The 23,352-nt window shown below is 37.7% G+C and overlaps 1 protein-coding gene across 1 annotated transcript; it reads right to left on the bottom strand.

Moving 5' to 3' along the window:
- Window positions 1–87: 87 nt before the first annotated feature.
- LOC107636602 (uncharacterized) lies at window positions 88–1,332 on the bottom strand. Its single transcript, XM_016340102.1, has one exon. It carries the CDS (start codon window positions 1,330–1,332, stop codon window positions 88–90), a length of 1,245 nt encoding a protein of 414 aa, XP_016195588.1.
- Between the last annotated feature and the right edge of the window lie 22,020 nt (window positions 1,333–23,352).

Here is a 23,352-nt window from a genome sequence, read left to right as displayed (position 1 = left end):
AACTCATAGTAAAGTCTAGAAATGTGAATTTAACATAAAAACTAATAAAAACATCCCTAAAAGTAACTAGATCCTACTAAAAACATACTAAAAGCCTTTCTTGACTACATCAAGGCACATGTACATTCTCATAAATCGGGGCTGGTGCGTAAGAGAAGGCCTATCAACCAATATGCTCAGACTAAATCTTGGATTTGCCCTAAGTATCTCTGCACAATAATCCCTTAGCTTAGCATACTGTTGGATTGGCTGCCTATGTACCTCTTCTCTTGCCTTCCTCCTTGCCCAGTAAACCTTACCAACACTGATATTGGCCATGTATTTGTCTTGGATAGTCTGAATAACTTTCGCAAGCTTCATCTCCTCGCCTCTACTGATGTTGTTGGCAATCTTCTTTGAGATCCAACTACTTGATGCAAGTCTTCCGCTATAGTTCTTTCCACATGTATGCTTTCCATTCAAAGTATTGATCCTGAAACAGTCAGAACCCCCAACCTTACTTGCAAAACAAATCCACTTGCACTTTCCCTTTCTTCCTTTGCAAACAACTCTACACCTCACTTTATCATTTTTTCGAAACCTAATGTCCCTACCATTCAATAGGGCATGCTCCTTAACAGCCTCTTTGAATTGACTAAGTGATTTAAATTCCAGCCCCACTTGAAATTCATACTCTCTGTTCATCTCTGCCTTATTGTATTTAGAAAACCTCCTCTTTTTTATCATATCATCAGAGTCTCCCTCATAACTGTCTATATCATCAGTCTCATATTCATCAGATATGCCCCCAACTTGCTCATCACCCTCCCTTAAACCTTCATCACCTCCAGTTGTTCTAGCTGCTGCAGTTCCCTCATCATTTAGTGGGCCAGTAAATTCCCCAAATACATTTGATTTTGGATCATTATCCTCCACCTCAAACCCAAAGTGATCCTCATGGTCACCATCATCAGCATTATCGTCAAATACCTCTTCTTCAGTAGAAGGCTCTGACTCAGCATCCACTTCAACCTCTATCAACCCAGTGCCACTGTCTTCACCTTCCTCTGGCACATAATCAGCATCACTTGAAGTGATTTCAATTCCGTTACTTTCTCTGGCTCCATCGACAACATATACCTCGCAATGTTTGCAGGAACTTGACATCAGTGACCTAGCCATTCTCATCGCATCCCCATCGGACTTCATCTCTCTAAGATCTAACTTCAAATCTATCCCAGGTTCCTTGTACCATACCCTGGCGAAACCCTTATACCCTAGTTGCTTTAGCTGACTGACAATCTCTTGCAATGACCATTCATCAACGTCAAAATGTAAATCCTCCACAACCATTCCTCCTAAATACTCTAATCATTGTCCATTGTCAACAAATTTGCCACCATGGTGTATTTCGATAGTGAAATCCGAATCACCCATAACTGCATACAAAAAAAATTTCATAAATCCCTCTTCAAACATTTTCAGAAACAAAAGGAAGCTCTAATAAACAATGTGGCAAATTTTCCCAGGAGAAAAAAAGAAAAACCCTTCAACGACTGAAAGGTTAAGCGTTGTCTTACCTAGAGGCAACACCAACACCTACGACGACGGCAATGACATCAGAGACACGAAACCCTCCAACAATATTCCAGTGGAGTTGATCTCAGCAGCTGAGGGAGTGGACAACCAACAAATGTGAATGAGTTTTTTCTCTAAGTTTGGGAGAAGAGAACGAACAGTTTTCTTCTAAGTGTGGGAGGGTAAATTTGTATTTCAGAAAATCTGAGTGAAAGAGAAATAGGGATTTCACAAAAAGTTAGAGAATCTTTAATTTAGGAATGGAATATTCCGTTAAATCTAACTGTTTGGTCACGATAGGGACCTAATTGAAAAAAAAATAGGTATAGGGACCCAATTAAAAGGAAAAAAAGTATAGGGACCTAATTGAAAATTTCGCAAAACTATAGGGACCAACAGAGTAATTAAACCTAAATTCTCTTCAGAAACAAAAGAATGCTTCAGGCCACAATTGATGAATTAAGCCCATGACCTCCAAATCCATTCTCTTATTTGGTGATCCAATTCTATACACTACAGTTAGTTGCTGACTAAAGAATAGAACTCCACTTTTATTTGAACTATTCCATCACATCACCGAATCAAACTCTCTCTTCTCTCTTTTTCATCACTCACGTGAAATCATAGAAGTAAAATAAAAAACAGAAGAAGCTCTTATTAAGTTTAAATCAAAGTACAAAAAGTAGGTTACTAATTTCAATCAAAGAAGTAGAAAGTTAAAGAAGTTAAGGCTAAAAGTAAAGATCTCATCCGAAATCTCATCAGAAGAAATCTTTTTATCTTTGTGCAACATTGAAACTTGTGAAAAAACCTTCTTTATACATACACCGAATCGAAATGCTCAAAAAATTGGAGGTTATGGAGTTTTGTAAGAAATCAATTATCAGAAAAGTTAGTTTGAGTCAAAGCACAAATAAAGGGCTCAGATTCAAGAAGTAATATGAAAAAGAATGAAAGAGAAGATGGAAGGTATAGATGCATGTACTGTTAAATCACTGTTTCTACTACCCATCTCTCTTCTGTGACGCCGCTACTGCTGCTGATATTGGGAAAGAAGAAGTCAAACATGTTCAAGTCAAGGTTCAAACTTTGGTAAAAGACACTACAGGGAAGAATGTAAGAAAGAACCATTGAGTGAAAAAAGGGAGAGAGAGTTAGACTTGAAAAAAATCAATGTTTATTTTAGAAATATTTTGTATGTATTTCTGTTTTATTTTGATGATCTTAAGAGAATTTCCTTACAAGTGGGTGAGTTTCTACTCAAATCTGGCTTGGGTAGAAGTTGGTGAATGTAATCTTGTTTAAAGATAGTGAAATTTCATCATTGTTGTGATAGAGACTAGATGTAGGCTACATTACATGAGTAGCTGAACCAAGATATATGGATGTGTCACTTCTCTTTCTCTTCTCATTTTCTGGTTTTATACTTTAGGAGACAAAATAAAATAATCTCCTACTTATTCTATCTAGCTAGACTTCACAACTATACACCTTGCACTCAATTTTATTCTGACTCATCCTTTAACTAGAGACAAAATAAAAACATCTCCTATCTTTCACCCGAGGTAACTATACAAAATTCAAAAATTTTATCCAGTTCTAAGATTACTCAAGCAAAATTAAAAAAAAAAGGCCTAAATTCAACCCCCTTTTTCTAAGCCATTGATATCCATCATAAATTATTTTTCTTAGATTTTAGAGCGTTGATGATTGATTGCTGGGATTTGAGATTTTATACGAAAAAGAGAATGAAAAGAGGAAGTGTTACAAGAAGGTTTTGAGACTCACTCCGTTAATTATTCTTATCAAACTTAAAGGTAGAACAACATTAAATTAATTTAAAAAATTTTTGGACTAAAATAGAATTTTAAAATATTAGAGGGTAAATTAAAATTTAACCTAAATATTAAGGACTAAAATAATAATTTATTATTTTTTTAGGAAGTTGCAGCCTACTATTACTGAAAAAGTTGATTCTCAACTTTTTAATTGTGATTGATTGTGAAAATTCAATCCAAATTTTAAATTTTATTGATGACTATTGTATCAATTCATATTGATTCAGATTAAATTTTTTAGAAGGAAAATAATAATTTAAAATTTTGGAATTACAAAACTTTTAAAATTCAGATAAAACATAAATAATTAAGACTAAATAATTATTTTTGACCATGAAAGATTTAATCGCTGATAAATCTATTCATAAAAAATGAAATGATATTGTACTCATAAAAAAAATACTCTGATTGACAAATCAATCCAAATCTTAAAAAATTATTCAAAATTTTTAAATTATCTCTCGTAATCTAATAAAAAAATTAAATTAAATAAAAGTAAAAATTAGAATTTAAATTTCAAATTTCTCATATTCTCCAAATCTATCTGCCTTTTGTTTTCATTTCCATTTCAATTTCAATTCAATTTTAGATTAAACTAAATTTGTTCTCCAATGTCATTTTATATCGCATGAAGCTGCGACTCTAATAATAGAGAACAAACAATCAACCACCATGTATAAAACTTCAACGGTGTCAGAGAAGTTGGCAATGACATTAATATCTTCGACAAACTCGCAGCCAGTAACATAGACGCTGCTGAATGGCTTGCAAAAGTTCATTATCCAAAGTTTCTCTTTAGCGAAAGTGTTTAGAAATTGAAAAATATACACACCGTGAGCGACGCTTTTTGCATCAGTGGACGATCTACTTCTGCCTTGACAAGAAAAATCCAGAAGCTGAAGGATAACTTAGCTTTATGTTTGGGTGTTTATCACTCTCGCTAGTGAAGGAACAGTTGTGAGGGCGCTTTTTGAAGGCGTCGTGCCTGAAGAATTCTCCACCCTGAAATTGTGCTTGTATAAAGATGATTAAATAAAATTGGGGTTAAATTTGTGATTTTGAGAGAAATAGTTAATTTAAATTGAAGTTAAAAATTGAAATTTTTCTAAAACCGAATCCATTTGTGGCTGAACAATTTTCTTTTAAATTTAATTGGAGCTGAATATTTTCTTTGTCTTTGCCGTGGTGGTTGCAGGTGGAGGAGGTGGAGTAGTGAAAGGTTAAGGATAGGGGGTGTGATAAAGATTAAAGATTAGAATTATAATTAAGAGTTTAGATTAAGTGAGATTAGGTTAGGTCAAGAAGGGGTAATTTAAAAATTTTGAATAATTTTTTAAAATTTGGATAGATTTGTCATTCGAAATCTATTTTTTATGGGTACAATATCAATTTTATTTTTTTATAAATAAATTTATCAACAACTAAATCTTTCATGATAAAAAATAATTATTTACTCATAATTTAATCTAAATCACAACCATTTGGGTAGAATTATTATATTAAAAAAATAAATTGATACCATACAAATTATAATATTTGAATAAAATTAAAAAATCAAAATCAAAACTATACAATCCAAATCATAATAAATTATATTACTTTTTATTTTATAAGTTGTTCCAAACTTTACGGTTAAATATAGTCTTATCTAAAAAATGCGAAGATATTTAAAAAAATTTTTAGAAGAGGTTTTGATCTTATGGTGCTAATAAGAAGGAAAAGTTACAATGCGTGATTGTCTTTAATGTATTTTATTTTATTTTATTGGGATGTTGCACTCCACTAAAAAAAAATAAATTTAGACGAGCTATGATTTAAATTTAGATTTTATTTTGCAGATGATATTATATTTAATTTAAATTTTAGATATCTAAATATATAATAAATTAATAACTAATTTAAATCATATTTAATTTTATTAAATTAGATCAGATTTATTTAAATTTTAAACATCTAAAAATATCTACGTATATATAATCATCAACTACACTATTTAGATACATAATAATAAAAGTTAAAATCAACTTATTTATACTATAAAATTCAAATGACTAAATTATTAATTCGATTCTTGAATTTCAGAACACTGATAAAAATACTTTCATTTTTATCAACAATAAAAATACCTCTTAAATATAAAAAAACACTACAAAAATATCTAACCATAAAAAAAATATTTCATTAACAGAATTAATTGAGATGGCAAACAAATTTTTAATTCATTGACAATTTTAAAATTTTAATTTTTTTATTTTACTCTTATATTCAGTTATAACACTCCATGAAAGAGAACAAAAGAACACAATAGAAAAAAAACAAAAAATCCAACAAAAATAAAATAGAAAAAGAGAACAACATCACCTCCAGTATCATTGTTGCGAAAAAAGATGAATAAAGAGAGAAAGAAGCAGAATAAGAAGGAGAAAGAAAGGCCACAAGAGAGAAGAATCGAAGAAGGAGAAGTGGCTAAATAAGATAACGTTGGCGACGAATAAGGTCATTGTTGTTGCCGTCACCGTTGCCGAATCGAGGAGAAGGAAATAAAGAGAGAGAGGCTTGAGAGAGGGAGGCAATGACTAAAATGTTATTTGTTCTTATTGCAGTTGCTTTGGCGAGTAAGGGAGAAAAAAAAAGAGGAGATGGTACTGAGACAGAGATTGAGAAACTGAGACTCAGTATCATGTTTGTTGGTTCAAAGTTCTATCTTTGTCTCCAAAGTTTCAGTATTTCAGTAACTCCAAAAAATAGGGACACATAGGACTAAAATTTTTAGAGATGGAGACTAAAACTTTAATAACATTTTATACCTAAAATACCCTCATTTCAATTAATTAATTCTAATTTTACCCTTTGTGCAAATTAAATTAGAGTTTCATTCTTGTTTTGATTTCTGTCTCCCATTTTGCATCAAACAGAATATTGAGATTTATTTCAATCTCTGTCTCTTAGTCTCTATCTCTCAGTCTCAGTCTTTCTGTCTCTATCTCTCCATCAAACACTACCTTAATAGAATAACAACTCAACTAATTCCATTAACATAATAGACTTTTTTTTTATAGTTGGATATTTTTGTAATATTTGAGAAATATTTTTATCATTAACAAAAATTGAAGTCATTTTAATCATTTGTTTTGATAATTTAAAAGTGGAATCGGTAGTTTACTGGCTAATTTTTTCGGATATGATCCAAGGTTTGGTGTAACGCCCGTTTATGGAGCTCAGAGGTGTTTAACAAGTGTGTGACGGCGGTTAGCTGACGGAGAAAAATCGGACGGTCCGATTTCTTGCAGGGGTGAGGGGGCACAAATCGGACCGTCCGATTTGTGCGTGGTGATGTTGCATGCATGGAAGTCGGACCATGCGATTTGTAGCATGCAGAGGGTTTTTATATTTTGCCCAAGGAAATCGGACCTACCGATTTGAGGGCTGCATTCAAAAAAATTGTAGAGCACCCAAATCGGCAGCATCTCCTCTAAAACTTTCAATTTTATAAAATTTCGGCAGCATCTCCTCTAAAACTCGGACTTTGCCACCCTATTCGGGTCCCATCCAAACATTTCTCAAACTTGTTCTCAACCATTTCCAAATCTCAAACATTCTACTAAATTGAACCAGTTCGATAAATAAGTCCAAGACATGATACATAAATAAGTCCAACACATGCTATATAAATAAGTCCACGACAAGATACATAAGTAAGTCCAACATCATTTTCTCATCGCCCATTTTACATCTTTGACTAATTTCTTGCATTTCTTTGCAACCTTCTTAAAAGCGGATGGAGTATACCGACTAGCGCTCCGCTGAGGGGGTCAGCTCTAAGGTTGTATCATTTTCCTTTTTCGCTAGTGGTTGTACCTATGAAAACATTCGATAACCAACTAATCAAATCAACTAATCAACTCAAATAATCAATAACCAACTAATTCAACAAACAACTCAGATAATCAATAATCAATAACCATGTTCGAATAATCAATAATTCAATAATCAACTCGAATAATCAATAATCAAGTCAAATAATCAATGACCAACAAATTGTTTTACCTGTAGTAGGCGCTGAATCATCATCCGGACCATCAGATGCATCATCCTCATCCTCACCATCCGCCTCATTCTCATTGTCGTCCTCATCCTCATCCTCATCCGCAACCTCATCCCCATGTGGATGGTCAACTAGGAAGTCATCATTGCCCTCATCAACTGGCTGGTAGCTCTCTAGAATAAGATTCATCGGAACACGACGATCAATTCCGCTTTGTATGATACCCCTCATGGCATCATGACAAACCCCAATTTGACGGTTTATTTTGCATTGAATTTAGAGTATTTTGATAACCTTTTATCACATTTAGCCTAGGAATTAGCATGATTTTGTTATCTCTCCCATATTTGTGCTTAAGTGTAAAAACATGCTTTCTAAGCCTTATTTTGATGAATTCTAGTTCTTCTTTGATTCCATAAGATGCCTTGATGTGTTTGCTAGTAATTCCAGGATTGAAATAGGCTAGGCATGGATCAAAGGAAGCAAGGAAGGAAGCATACAAGTGGAGAGAAGCATAAAAAGTCAAAGAAGCAAAGTCAGCCATGCACGCGCACGCGCACAAGGCGCTCGCGCACACATCGCAGAACTAGCCAAGGACGCGCACGCGTACCATGCGCGCACGCGCCGATGATGGCACATGACCTCATTAATGCAACACGTGCCTGGCGATTTGAGAGGGTTTTTGAACCCATTTTTGGCGCCAAATTGCTAAGGGAAAGGAATAAAAGGATGAAGGATTAAGGGGAACACAACACACCATCACATAAGACATAACATCAATTTTTGACCAATCACTTCTAGTTTAGAGTTTTAGAGAGAGAAGCTCTCACTTCTCTCTAGAATTAGGATTAGGATTAGGTTTAGTTCTTAGATCTAGGTTTTAATCCTTGCTTACTTCCACTTCTATCTCTCAATTCTTTGTTGCTACATTCAATTTTCTTCTACTCTTTCGTTGTAATTTTCTTTATGTTGTTCTTATGTTTTGTTGTAGATCTACTTTTGCTCCTTCTATTTTCTTTCAATTCAATTAGAGGTAATTCATAATAATTGTGTTCCTTTTGATTGTTGTTGTTAATTCATTGCCATAATTGTTGTTAGATTCTATTTTTGTTATCAATTTACTTTGCTTTTCTTTTATGCCTTCCAAGTGTTTGATGAAATGCTTGGTTGGATTTTAGTATAGATTTTGTTCCTCTTGGCTATGGTAGAGTAATTAGTGACGCTTGAGTTATCTAATGTCTTTGTTGATTGATAATTAGAAGTTGCTAATTGATTTAGATACCACTAAAGCTAGTCTTTCCCTTGGGAGTTGGCTAGGACTTGTGGAATCAAGTTGATTCATCCACTTGACTTTCCTCCATTAATAGAGGTTAAATAAGTGGTAGCAATGGACAATTGTGGTCACAATCGAGGAGGATAACTAGGATAGGACTTCTAATTCTCACAACCTTGCCAAGTGCTTTTTAGTTGTTAGTTTATTTTCATTGTCATTTACATTTCATGTCTCTTCTCCCAAAACCCCAAAATACAATCCATAACCAATAACAAGACACTTCATTGTAATTCCTAGGGAGAACGACCCGAGGTTTGAATACTTCGGTTTATAAAATTAGGGGTTTGTTACTTGTGACAAACAATCTTTTGTATGAAAGGATTTTTGATTGGTTTAGAAACTATACTTGCAACGAGAATTCATTTGTGAAATTCTATACCATCAAAAATCCATTCGTCAAAATGGCGCCGTTGCCGGGGATTGCAATGGTGTTATGTTATTGGTTATTGTACATATGTGAATAGTGTGAATATGTTTGCTTGTGTTAGCTCTTGCTAGTTTTAGGATTTAATTTTCTTGTTTCTTATTTGATTTTGTTATCATTTTCTTCTTGCTATCATGAATTCTCACCTTGGCTATGAGTTTGGTTATCAACATGTTGTAGGAAATGAGGACTATAATGAAGATGTGTATCAAGAATGGGATGACCAAAGGTGGGAGGAGCCATATGCATATGATCAATCTTCATGGCAACAACCTCCACCAATGCACTATGAAGAAGAGCCATTCTATGATGCATACCAATCCAATGGCTATGGTGAATCATCTTGTGACTTCCAAGCACCGCCACCATATGCCTATGAATCTCATCCTCAACATGACCCTCAACCATTCTCACAAGCCTCTCATCACCAAGCACCACCCTATGATCCATATCCATCATATAACCAATCATCCATACCATATTTTTATGGCCATTATGAGCAAGAACCTCTAAAATCACCACAACCATATCAAGATCACTACCAAGAACCACCTCAATACACACAATCTCCACAACCTTACCAAAAAGAACCACCTTCCTATTATGAACTCTCTCTCCAAAACAACGAACCTTCCTACCCACCACAAGCCCCAATAGACGATTCTCTCACTTTGTTACTTCAAGGACAAGAGGCCATGAAACGGGATACACTTGAATTCGTGACCAATTTGACCAAGGTGGTGCACACTTTAGCCCACCAATGCTTGAGTACTCAAGGTACTTCCGCGACCACATGGGAAAAGTCAAAAGAAGAGCAAAGCATGAAGGAGAGATTGGAAAATTCGGTGAAAAAGGAGAAGTCAAATTTTGTGTTGGAACAATTGGAGGAGCCTATGATCATTGAAGAAAAGGAAGAGGTGGTTGAAGATTTAGGAGATGTTGAAAGTCCAAGGGAATGTAGTCTCATGGAGCACTCTTCCAAGGAGCTTGATATTGAAGTTGAAGAAGGTGCACAATCTCCAAGACATATCATCGTTGGAGACTTGGAAGGGGTTTATCAAGAAATGGATTCAATCATAGATGAATTGATCTCTACAATGGAATCCTCTCCCATTGGACATGGAGTTGAAAGTATAAAAGAGTGTGCACAACCTCCCATACCCTTGGTGAGCAATGAGAAAGAGAGCTACCAAGAGGATACCATTAGCATGGTGTATATCGAAATTGAAGAATATGAAGAGGTTGACCAAGAAATGGATTTATTCATCAATGAGTTCCTATCCAAAATTGAATCACCTCCCATTAGGCAAGAAATCAAAGTTCTTGAAGACAACACCAAGCTATGTGATAAAAGGGAAAAGGTTGGAATCAAGGAAGCTCGCAAAGAGGTGGAAATACACAAAGAAGAGCACAAGGAAGTAGACTTTGCATGGTCTAAGTGTGGGGAAGCCTCTCTCCCCAAATTACCATCCAATACAACTTTCAAGTGGGTAAAATTCTTATCCATAAGCTTTACTTTCTCGCTTGAATATGGTTTGCTTGAAAATGATGGTCAACTTAGAACTCTTTGTGGAATTAAACGTAAAAACGAGTTGTGTAGTGGTTGGAAAATAGGTGTTAAGCTTATCAAGGCCAAGGCCTCAAGGTATAGGGATGATGTTGGGACAAGGATTGCTTTATATGGATCTAGGAGGAAGCATTGGTGGAGTAAAGAGAATTCTCTGTGTCAATCACCTTTATGTCAACCGCTCATCCGACAAAACCATGAAACTCAACTAACGGATGGGTGTGAAGACAAGATATGGGATCCCGGTTCGCTACGTGAAGACCAACTATGGGAACTCATATCCTGGGTAGAACTTTGCCCGAGCTTGATGAAAAGGGTTGGAAATTCTGTCAACCAATTGAGGAGCAAAGATCCTTGGAGATTCAAGGATGAGTACAAACATAAGCCACTATGACAATAAGCATCTCAAAATGTCCAACTTAAGGACTTAAACTAAAAGTGCTAGGTGGGAGACACCCCACCATGGTAAACTCTTTCCATTCTCTTTTAAATTTGCCTAATAAGTGAATTGAGTTACCATTGTAGGTAGATGTTTCACATACTTTGTTTGTACAACTCAATTGTTAGCCTAGTCACATGTATGTTGTGTTTCGTAGTAGATGAATAATGTCAAATTGCATTTTTGCAAATTGTGTGATGGTTGATTGAATAAAGAGCTGTAAGTAGTCTAGGGAGCTCCTGGGCATAATTTTTCTGCTTAAAAAAAAAAAAAAAGGGGGAGGGGGGACGCGCGCGCACAGCGTACGTGCACGCGCCCCTGAGAGGACACATCATCACCCATTTTCCAGAGAGTTGGGCCTCTCTTAGGCCAGCCTTGTGCCTCGAGCGCAATTCATTCCACGCTGATGCGCACCACACGCGTGCGCGCCTATAAAGCTATAGGGAAACGCATGCGTACGCGCATCTGCCGCGTACACGTCGACTCGCTGCTAGAACTTCTGGGCCAATTTCCAGCGAGTTGCGCTGGATCTGGGCCTCTTTTAAGCCCCCAGCTCAACTCCACTCGCGCGAACGCACGCTGTACGCGTCCGCACCCCTCGCTGTTCACGCGTTGGCGCACTTCACGCCTCCGCACCCATCCAATAAGATCAAGCAGCTCACGCGAACGCGCCCAGTGCGCGTGCGCGTCGATGCGTATTAGCATCACCCAGGGCCACGGACCAAAGAGTTGGGCGTGCCTCAAGCCCATTCTAAGCCTCAGGCCCAATCTCATGTACGTGTGCGCGCAAGATACGCGCACGCGCTCCTGCCTAATATGCCACCCCACGTTAGCGCGCATTGCACGCTCACGCGTGGATCTCCATTCCCCTCAATGCACGCGGACGCGTACTTGCTGCGTGCGCGCAAATCTAGTGGCGCGACTCCCAGGCCATTCTCCAGAGAGTTAGGCCTGAGTTGGGCCAACTCTAAGCCCCTAGCCCAACTCCATGCACGCGTGCGCGCACGGTACACGCACGCGTCCTTCCCTATTTTGCTCACCCCCGTTTAAGCGCGTTGTACGCGCACGCGTAGGGCCCACGTTTTTTTTCAATGGACGCGGACGCGCAAGGTGCGCGCGCGCGCCGATTCAAAAATAGGGATAACCCTAGCACGCGATGCACACTGCGCAGTCGCGCACCCCATTTCCCCAACCTCCATCTTCTTCTTCTTCTCTCCCCCAACTACCGTCGCAGCAGCAGTAACGGACGCCGACCACCACCGTTCACCATAAATCCTCTCTCTCTCATCCATTCACTCCCTTTTCCCTTCTCACCACCACCCACCCGTCCTCTCTCCCTCTGACCTCCTCTCCCTCTTCCCCTCAGTTTCTCACCCACCCATTCCATCTCCGCCGCCGCTCCTCTGCCATAACCGCCACCGTTGACGGCGGCGCAATTTCTGATTCTGTGGCCCTACTCCCGAATTCCCGTTCCATTCTCAGTTTTTCCCGGCTCCCAGGTTCCTGCTCCATTTCTGTTATCTCTTATGTTAGTCCCTAGAATTGCATGTTAGTTAGCTAAATTCGAATTTTGTATGTTAGGTTAGATAGATATAATTGCTGCTAGGTAGCTAGGGCTGGATAGAGGATTCTAGGCCTGATAATTGCTCCGTATGTGCATATCTGCTGCTTGCTTCCTTGAGTACGGTATGTTGGTTTTGGTTTGATATTCCATGCAATATGTGTTGCCAAATAGTATCGGTTTGCTGCTGTGCTAATTGTGCGTGATTGATGTCAATTTTTGTGCTAATTGTGCTATTTTGCTATCCGGGAACGTCCAATTTTAAGCCGGAATGCTGTCCGATTTTCAAGGAAATTAGTTTCATCTTGATCTTTATTTCAGTTTTGGGCACATTTCCGTTTCCTTTTTGACTTCCCGGATTTGCACAATCATTGTGAACATGAACCGCAACTTCTCGTTCAAATTGAGCCTATATATCATCATATCACTAATCCACTTTTCTAACTTACTAATCCCTTAACCGTTTCACTTCCACTCACCTTTAACCCTCTTTAACAATTCTTTCAAAAATATGATGATATTATTGCCTTTTGAATATGAGATGTTGCCTTTAATGAAGATTACAGTCTTGGTTCATTCACTTATGCTTACCTGTTCACTTTTACATATTCAGCGCAACATCATGATTGCTCTTTGATAATTGTATCCTGAACATGCCTTCTTTGTTACATGCTAAATATTTTATATATTCTATCATATTTTTCAGGATGTCGGATAAAGGCAAAGCCATAGCCACCGCCTCTAAGAAGAGAAAACACTCTACCCCCTCCATTCCTTCCATCTACAAGAACTATGCTAAGAATCCATTGCATGACGAGGATAAAGAGAATCAGCAATTGCCTTCTACCAATCCGGACAAATTCCCCAATCTCTACTGTGAGCTTTGGTTCTCTAGATATCGAACAACGAAGCTAAATATTGAGAAGAAGTTGCTCCTACCTAATGATGTGAGACGGCGCATTACCAGTCGGATCCTTGAGTTAGGTATTGACTTTGTTGACCGGGATTTGGGTGACATAAATATATCTTGGGTAAAGGAATTCTACTGCAACTTCTTCCGTCCGACCTTGGATTCAGTTCAGGTGCGGGGTAGAGAGATTATGGTCACCGAGACCGCCATTGGGGAGGCATTACATTGCCGACACATTCCGCATGACCTGTGTGCCCATCATCAGGCTGAGATAGCCATCCATACCATGACTTTTGATTATGAGGCGCTTCGGCGTGTGATTGGGATACCGGATGCTTCATGGGTTATGGATGCGGGCAACACCAAGCCAAAGGGGATGTTATTCACTCATTTGACTAGGGAGGCCAGGACTTGGCAGATGATCTTCGCCCACTACGTCCTGCCTACCACCCACTTTTCTGAGGTCCCCATGGAGATGCTTCTGCTGATCGGGTGTGTTATGGAGGGGAAGGATGTCTCCTTCCCTAGACTTATCCGACAGTGCATGTGGCGGGCGCATATTCGTGGCCTACTTCCATTTCCTACATTGGTCACGAGTATGGCGGCCTTAGCTGATGTCCCGTGGTCAGATGACGATGTGCGACCACCACCAGCTGATGCAGATGACAGGGAGGTTACTATCCCTTGGGGTGTTTGGGTGCACGAGAAGCCACCTGCTAGACACCGCTCTCGGGCTAGAGCTGTCGTAGGGACACCTTCACCACCAGCCCCTACAGCTGGCCCATCATCCTCTACGACCGCAGCTCCTTCATCATCTACAGGCCCTCCAGCAGCACCTGAGCCTACCTATCTCCTGGTCCAGCATCTCTTCCGGTTCTTAGAGCGAGAGCGACGCCATGTCAGACGCCGTTTGGATCGGATGGACCAGGCACTTCTCTCTCTGGGCGCCGAGCTACCTCCGCTTCCCGATTCTCCGGCCTCCGATGAGCTGGATCATCAGGAGGAGGACGCGGAGGCGCCGGTTCAGCAGGATGCCCCTGACACTACAGAGCCGCCACAGACTCAGGAGGAGCCGGTCCCACAGCCACAGTCAGAGCCAGAGCCTATCGTTGTACCTCCCACTGATCCTCCGATTTAGCATCGAGGACGATGCTTGGTTTTAAGTGTGGGGAGGGCACCGGTAGCATTATTTGGGAACCGGTGAACTTTTTCGGCCTAGTTATCTCATTTTGCACATTTTTGTATATATTTTGATGCATTTCTAGTTTGCTTTGGATACTTTTATTGCTTATTTTGGATTTTAGATATCTTGATGCTTTTGGGTATTTTTAGATATTTTGGATGATAGATTCCATATTTTAGTTGGATTTTTTCTTTATACATTTTTGCATATCTTCTTTTGTATATTCTTCTTTTTAGTTTGTGGTTGTGATTAGAAATCATGTTTTAAGTGAAACTTAGTCACCCTTTTTGCATAAGAAATTGGTTTTGAGTGAAAAAGAAAAGGGTAAACTAAGGAAAATTTTTGAATTTTTCAATCACAACAATGCTTAGTCAAACATTGAGATTTTTCAAGAAGTTTAAATATAGGGTATTAACCCAATTGATTGAAGGAAACTTTTGGCGCAACTTGCTTGAATTTTATACTTTGTGAAGCATGTATTGAATTGAGAACACAAGCTTGTGAGACTTGAGCCTATTGAAGTGGTTACATTTTATAATCACTTATTTTCCATTTTTGTGTGCAATTGTTCCCTTTCTATGAGTGTGATCCTTGATTTACTTGATTTTATATGTCCATTTATTTCTTGTATTCATGCATTTGTATGATTGAGGCCATTATTTCATTTGCCACTTACCCAAATAGCCAACCTTTTACTCTCCGTTGTTAGCCAATTTTGAGCCTATGCTTAACCAACTCATTCTTATTTTAGCACATTACAAGCCTAAGGCGGAAAACCAATGAAAAGTCCTTGTTTGGATCTTTGATTGACCTAGGCTAGTGAGAGTGTTTTATTATTCAAAGTTGGTGAGGCTTGGGAACATTGGATGGGATAAAAAGGGGCAGTACACTTTTATGTTTAGGAATTGGGCACATATTCATGTATTGATCAAATGTAGAGACCTTATGCATTGATGTTCTTGTATTTAGTTTGAAAGAAAGAAAAAAAAATGATGAAAAGAAAAGAAAAATGAAAAAAAATATATATATATATATATATAATAATAAAAGGGGACAAAATGCCCCAAAGTGAAGTCAATAAAAAAAGGAATCAATGCATAGGTATTGTGAATCAAATAAGAATGCATGAATACGTGAGAAAAAGTGAAGAATGGGTAGTTAGAATAGCTTGCATTTGTATAGGTCATTAAATAGGTTAGGTGGGAAAGTCTATGCTAATCAAAGATTCAAATCCTAGTCCACTTGACCATAAATGATCCTACCTTGACCCTAACCCCATTACAACCTAAATGAAAGACCTCATGATGAATGTATGCATGCATTGAATAAGTGTTGATTGTTAGAAGAAAATCAAATTTTGGAAAACATGATTAGAAAGGAATTGAGTGAATTGACCCTTAAACACTCGAGTGAATAGAGCAGATACACATCCGGTGAGGGTTCAAAAGTTCAGTCACATGTGTTCACCCATATTATCTATATTCTTGCAAGTTTGAACTCTTTTTGACAATTCAATACAATTGTGGTTTGGACTTAGTCCTTATTACCTAGCTCTTGTGCTTACACATGCTCTCTTGAGAATTGATTTGTTTAAACTAAGCATTTCCAATTGCTTTAGATAATTGCATTTAGATAAGACTCATATAGTTTAGTTGTATTCAATAAATGTCATAACCCTTAGTTCCTTCTTATTTTAGCATGAGGACATGCTAAGGCTTAAGTGTGGGGAGGTTGACAAACCCCAATTTGACGGTTTGTTTTGCATTGAATTTAGAGTATTTTGATAACCTTTTATCACATTTAGCCTAGGAATTAGCATGATTTTGTTATCTCTCCCATATTTGTGCTTAAGTGTAAAAACATGCTTTCTAAGCCTTATTTTGATGAATTCTAGTTCTTCTTTGATTCCATAAGATGCCTTGATGTGTTTGCTAGTAATTCCAGGATTGAAATAGGCTAGGCATGGATCAAAGGAAGCAAGGAAGGAAGCATACAAGTGGAGAGAAGCATAAAAAGTCAAAGAAGCAAAGTCAGCCATGCACGCGCACGCGCACAAGGCGCTCGCGCACACATCGCAGAACTAGCCAAGGACGCGCACGCGTACCATGCGCGCACGCGCCGATGATGGCACATGACCTCATTAATGCAACACGTGCCTGGCGATTTGAGAGGGTTTCTGAACCCATTTTTGGCGCCAAATTGCTAAGGGAAAGGAATAAAAGGATGAAGGATTAAGGGGAACACAACACACCATCACATAAGACATAACATCAATTTTTGACCAATCACTTCTAGTTTAGAGTTTTAGAGAGAGAAGCTCTCACTTCTCTCTAGAATTAGGATTAGGATTAGGTTTAGTTCTTAGATCTAGGTTTTAATCCTTGCTTACTTCCACTTCTATCTCTTAATTCTTTGTTGCTACATTCAATTTTCTTCTACTCTTTCGTTGTAATTTTCTTTATGTTGTTCTTATGTTTTGTTGTAGATCTACTTTTGCTCCTTCTATTTTCTTTCAATTCAATTAGAGGTAATTCATAATAATTGTGTTCCTTTTGATTGTTGTTGTTAATTCATTGCCATAATTGTTGTTAGATTCTATTTTTGTTATCAATTTACTTTGCTTTTCTTTTATGCCTTCCAAGTGTTTGATGAAATGCTTGGTTGGATTTTAGTATAGATTTTGTTCCTCTTGGCTATGGTAGAGTAATTAGTGACGCTTGAGTTATCTAATGTCTTTGTTGATTGATAATTAGAAGTTGCTAATTGATTTAGATACCACTAAAGCTAGTCTTTCCCTTGGGAGTTGGCTAGGACTTGTGGAATCAAGTTGATTCATCCACTTGACTTTCCTCCATTAATAGAGGTTAACTAAGTGGTAGCAATGGACAATTGTGGTCACAATCGAGGAGGATAACTAGGATAGGACTTCTAATTCTCACAACCTTGCCAAGTGCTTTTTAGTTGTTAGTTTATTTTCATTGTCATTTACATTTCATGTCTCTTCTCCCAAAACCCCAAAATACAATCCATAACCAATAACAAGACACTTCATTGTAATTCCTAGGGAGAACGACCCGAGGTTTGAATACTTCGGTTTATAAAATTAGGGGTTTGTTACTTGTGACAAACAATCTTTTGTATGAAAGGATTTTTGATTGGTTTAGAAACTATACTTGCAACGAGAATTCATTTGTGAAATTCTATACCATCAAAAATCCATTCGTCACATCATCACTCATACTAGAGTCAACAGAAAGTCTACCTTCGGAAGTACTAGAGGAAGTGAGATGTCGAGGTCTTGTATCCAATGACAATCTACCTGGATCAATCCCACTCGGTTGGGCCATCTGGTCGGTGGGAATGTCTCTGTAAGCTGGATATGAGTAACCTGGCACAGGAGCCATGAAACCAAGTAGCTGGCTAAACGAATCCTGTTCACCTGATTCTTGGTGCGGGACATTCCAGTACTGCTGATATACTGGTGGAGTCAAGTAATTCGCAGAATACGTGTCAGGAATGTATGGAGTGAACTGCTCATGCTCTTGTTATGCCTGTGTTTGTGAGGGGGGCGGTGGTGGTTGCGGTGGCGATGGTGGTGGCGGTGATTGTACTTGTTGGTTCTCCTGATTATGCATAGGATCACCGTGCTGATTCTCTTGCGGTTTGATCTGTGACAGATGCAAGTGGTCACCATATGTACCTCAGTACCAATGCAAGTAGATATCTGCCTGATGCTGTGAGGGCACCGTGTCATCGACAAGAACATGACTATACCGGTTCATCCAATGCATAACCCAGAATGAGTGGGTTCCAGACCAATCTTGATTCTTCGGACCCGTCAGAACTTCGCCGTGTGCTTCACCTAGGTCTCGCTCCTGATTAGGAACGCCCTGAGTCAAGCCAAATTGCCTCCTCAGTCTATCAGATGCATGCCACTCAATACATTCAAAAGATATAAGTGGAACTGTGGCACTCTAAATAGCAGAATGCTGACGGATGTCAGGAGGAATCACGTCCGGATCGGTTCTTCCAATTGCATAAGGCTCCCAAACAAACTGCACACATTATGCAAGTAACCGAGGATTACACACAGAATAATAACACGGATAAACAAAAAGAACTACTTATTTATTACAACAAACCTGTCCTTCTTGCAGAACATCCGGTTCTCTCCTATAGTTCTCAAGGGTACGAAATCTGTAAGGTCGATTCTCACGTTCCCAGTTATGCCACCTGACATCAAGCGATTCGCTAACTTACATTTATAGATACAATTTAAAATACACTATTTCAAAGCATTTAGTAATTAAATTTACCTATTTGCAATCGGAAAGATTCGAGGATTGCTTGGAATCGGCGCAATGAATGGTAGACGGGTCCAAGCCCAGGCAAGCAACAGTGTCAGCGGACCATCAATCTCCTTACAGTCGACACGAGTTTCTCTACACAACGATCTATACAGGTGTGCCAGGCAGACCGATCCCCAACTGAACTGTATGATCCCGGCAAAGTTACGGAGTAACGGTAGAAACTTTTAGTGCACCCCTGCTGCAGACTTATCTCTAAACATAACGGTCCCAAATAATAACATTATGGGGCACTTTGTAACGACCCAATTTTCAATATGTCTAGATCATACCAGAAACTGAGCGCTACCAATTTGTCTTCCTAATTATTATCTATTATTTATCATATGAGCCTGATTCGTTGTTAAAAGCGTAGTTAATTTGCAGGGTATTTTTTTTGAAAACGTTTGTATTAACAGACGGAATCATTCATAATCAATTCACAACTGATAACAGATAAAATAGTTATAAGCAACCACACATAAATACATCACAAGTAGCTAGCAACATTTAGGGATCCAGCCTTTGTTAGAGTATAGACATTTAGTTAGAACACCCCTAGGTATAGCTAGATAATAACTATATACATATATATATATATATATACATACAACATCCTAGGTCTTGACCTGTTCAAGAGGTCCCTAAGCTGGCACCTAGGCTAGCCTAGACTCTATACTCACGTAGTCCCTCTAAACTACTAAAGCGAGGGAAAGTACGTTCTAGGTCTTCAAAACTCAAGTCAGGTGGAACGTCATTAAAAGATAGAACATCATCTGTTACTCCTCTGCACGATCAGACTTTTCCACAGGACGTCTCTCTGGTACCTCATGAAGTAGCCACACAATAGGAATCTCGTACACAGGATTTAGGTTAAAGTGTGCATACGAACGGGGTGCAGACGTTGGCTGGTCTCACAGTATATACATATAATCAGAGAACAATATTCACCCTAGACTCAGAAGACTATCTAGAGCAGAATCCTCTTATTGCGAATGGTCATCAGCGAACTATGGTAAGGTACTCTTACTTCCATCTGAAGAGGGAAGGGAGAGAGAAGGGGTAAGAACTGGGGAGTTCTTAGTAGGGTCGGGGTTATTAGTTAAGTTCATTAATTCCGTGTTGTTTAGCAGATAAATAGCAGAATACCGAGAAGCAGTAGACAGAAGAAACAGATAAATAGAGAAAATAGAAAGCAAAACACAAACAAAAGAATACAAGAAAACAAAACACAAACACAGAGAATAGAATGAAAACAAAGAAAGCATACATTCAAACAACAATCATAACAGAGGAAATGCGCAACCAAGTATGATGCATGTCTGTCCTATGCAGGCCATGAGCTCACGTGTCGGTTTATACCCTGCAGCCCGACATTACCCAGGAACTAGTCCTAGATATGGCTTATTTTCTATAGGTGAACTTCGGCCTACAGAAATAGCACTCCCATAACTGAACTTCGGCTTATAGGAATAGTCTAAACACAACACAACAACTTTCTGTAGGTGAACTTCGGCCTACAGAAATAACACCTCTGTAAGTGAACTTCGGCTTACAGAAATGGTTTAATCACAACAACTTTTTGTAGGTAAACTTCGGTCTACAGAAATAGCACCTCTGTAAGTGAACTTCGACTTACAGAAATAGCGCCCCTGTAAGTGAACTTCGGCTTACAGGTATCACAACTCTCTGTAGGTGAACTTCGGCCTACAGGAGCAACACCCTGAGATACACAATTGATATTCACTGCAGGTGAACTTCGGCCTACAGGAATAACAACTTACTGTAGGTGAACTTGGGCCTACAGGACCTCTAGGGCCAATAGAAAAGCATCAGATGAACATATAATAGAATATCATGCCACAAGGCTTAACTTTTTATTTTTATACTCTTCTCCTCTATTCTCTTTGTTATATTACTCTTTTCTCATTATCATCATTCAATATCATTCTCATTATTCATCATCACTTTCACATTCTTATGCAGTACTTCTTTCTTTCTCTATTCAATCATACTATACAAACTTTACATCTTTCACTTTCACAATATCTTGGCTCAAACCATTTCTCTTTATCATATTACTCTTTTCACTTTGTATTTTTACTATGCTTTGATTACTCTTTTCTCTGTATCTCTTTACTTTTCTCTGGTTACTCTGTTCTCTGTGTTTTTTTTCTCTGCTCTGATTTCTCTGCTCTGATTTCTCTGCTTAACGTATGTATTTAGAGTTTATGTAAATTTCGGTATGAATAGTTAGCCTGTCCCAAGTATAGGTTCATTAAGTCTATACTGAAACAGTTTAATTTTTCATATAATACCTAACCCTAGTCACAACTCAAGGACTAACTATGTTGCCCTAGTTTGTTCACTAGTCTCTGTCTGTTTTTCTGTCATTAAAACTTTACAGAATTTTCTTTGGTTTTTATCTTTTCTTTAACTTTTTATCTTTTCTTTATCTTTGCCTCACTATCATGTTATTACCACTCCCTAAGTGTTTTATGAAGGTAATTATGAGATTCTGCACTTAAAGTTGTCTTTCTAAAGCTTTTACAGAAAACTGCCTTTTCTGTATTATTTTATTATTTTTATTAAATTATTATTTTTAATTAAATATTATTATTTAATATCTTATTATTATTTATTATTTTAATACTAAATTTTCAAAAATTAACTTACCTTTTACTTTTAACCTTTAAAATTCACTTTTTACCACCCGTAACTTTTAATATTTCTACTTTTACCACCCTAACTTCCAGAAATTACCATATAACCCCTTAAACACAAAAAATTTTACTTTCTTGCCCTTTCTAAGATCTAAAAGGTGTTCTTCAATGTTCTTCACCACACTCAAAGTGTTCTTCGTGTTCTTCGTATATTCTTCAAATTCTTTCTCTGTTTTTACCCGTTTTTCAGTCTTTTCAGCAACCGATTTTTACCAAAATTCAAAATAAATTTCTAGCCACTAAAACTCCATATTTTCTACATGATTTTAACATAAATTGAACCTCAATTTGAGCTCTAGGTTTCATTTTCCTGCAGCCACAAGAACACACATTCATAGCTTGAATTTTATCAAATTTCATCAAATTTTCACCAAAATTTCAACAAGAATTATTCATACAAACAATCAATTTCAAGCACAGCCAAACCATATCATAATCACACAATTCAAACACAATCAATCAAGATTAAATTCATCAATCCCTACCAGGTTTTGCTGCTCCTAATTCAGTTAGACTTTCAGGTGGTCCTTTAGCACTTTTTCCTCCTAAATCACATCAAAAACAACTTTAAATCCAAAAACTCTCAACTGACCAAATCTCACTCAGTATGTTAGAAAGAGATATCTCACCTTATACTTGCTGGAAATTCATGTTTCTTGGCCCTCAAGTCAAGTTAAGCATGATTCCTAAGGAAGAACATCAAGAAAACACATGTTTTGCATGGTTTTCCTTGAAAACCGAATTGAAATGGGAGGGAGACAGCCATCTCACCTTATTTTCATCCTTGATAAGTTACATAGTTATGTAGAGGAAGAAGAGAGGTTCATTTTGGTGAAATCGGAGTTTTGATTTGAGTTTTAGTTCAGAAGAAATCAAGCTTTGAAGATTAAGTGTTCATGAAAGTTTCTCTCTTTTCTTTCTTGTTATTTTCGGCCAAAATGATGGAATGAGACAACCTTGGAGGTCTTGGGAGTGTAAGGTGAGTTGTGATTGGTTGGCTTGGAGGTGGATTAAAATAATATTAAAATATCTCAGTGTACAACTACTAAAACTAGATGTATCGGAACACTTGTAAAAACATCTCTAAAAATTATTTTCTGAGCTACTAGCATAAATGACACTTGTAAAATATTTATTATGAGAATAAAACATGTATAATGAGGCCTTAGCATTGCTAAAGTCATCAGAGAGTGCTGGTGCTAAGCTGCACCAGTAAACCGTAAACCTGGTTAAACTGATTTCCTGTTTTTAACTAAAACAGACCAGGTAACCTTATAATATCATTCAATCATCTTCTAATACTAATATAATACTAATATTATACTATTATCTCTCTTCTATCATGAATCGAGTCCGGTTCGTCAAACTAAGACTATTTACGAAAAACCGAATCAAAACTCCTAACCGATACGGTTCAAAAACTAGG

This window comes from Arachis ipaensis, chromosome B4 (assembly GCF_059453495.1).
Source record: "Arachis ipaensis isolate K30076 ecotype BB chromosome B4, ASM5945349v1, whole genome shotgun sequence".
NCBI lineage: Eukaryota > Viridiplantae > Streptophyta > Magnoliopsida > Fabales > Fabaceae > Arachis > Arachis ipaensis.
Note: the sequence above shows the minus strand (reverse complement) of the source record. Positions and strands in the feature narration are given on the sequence as shown.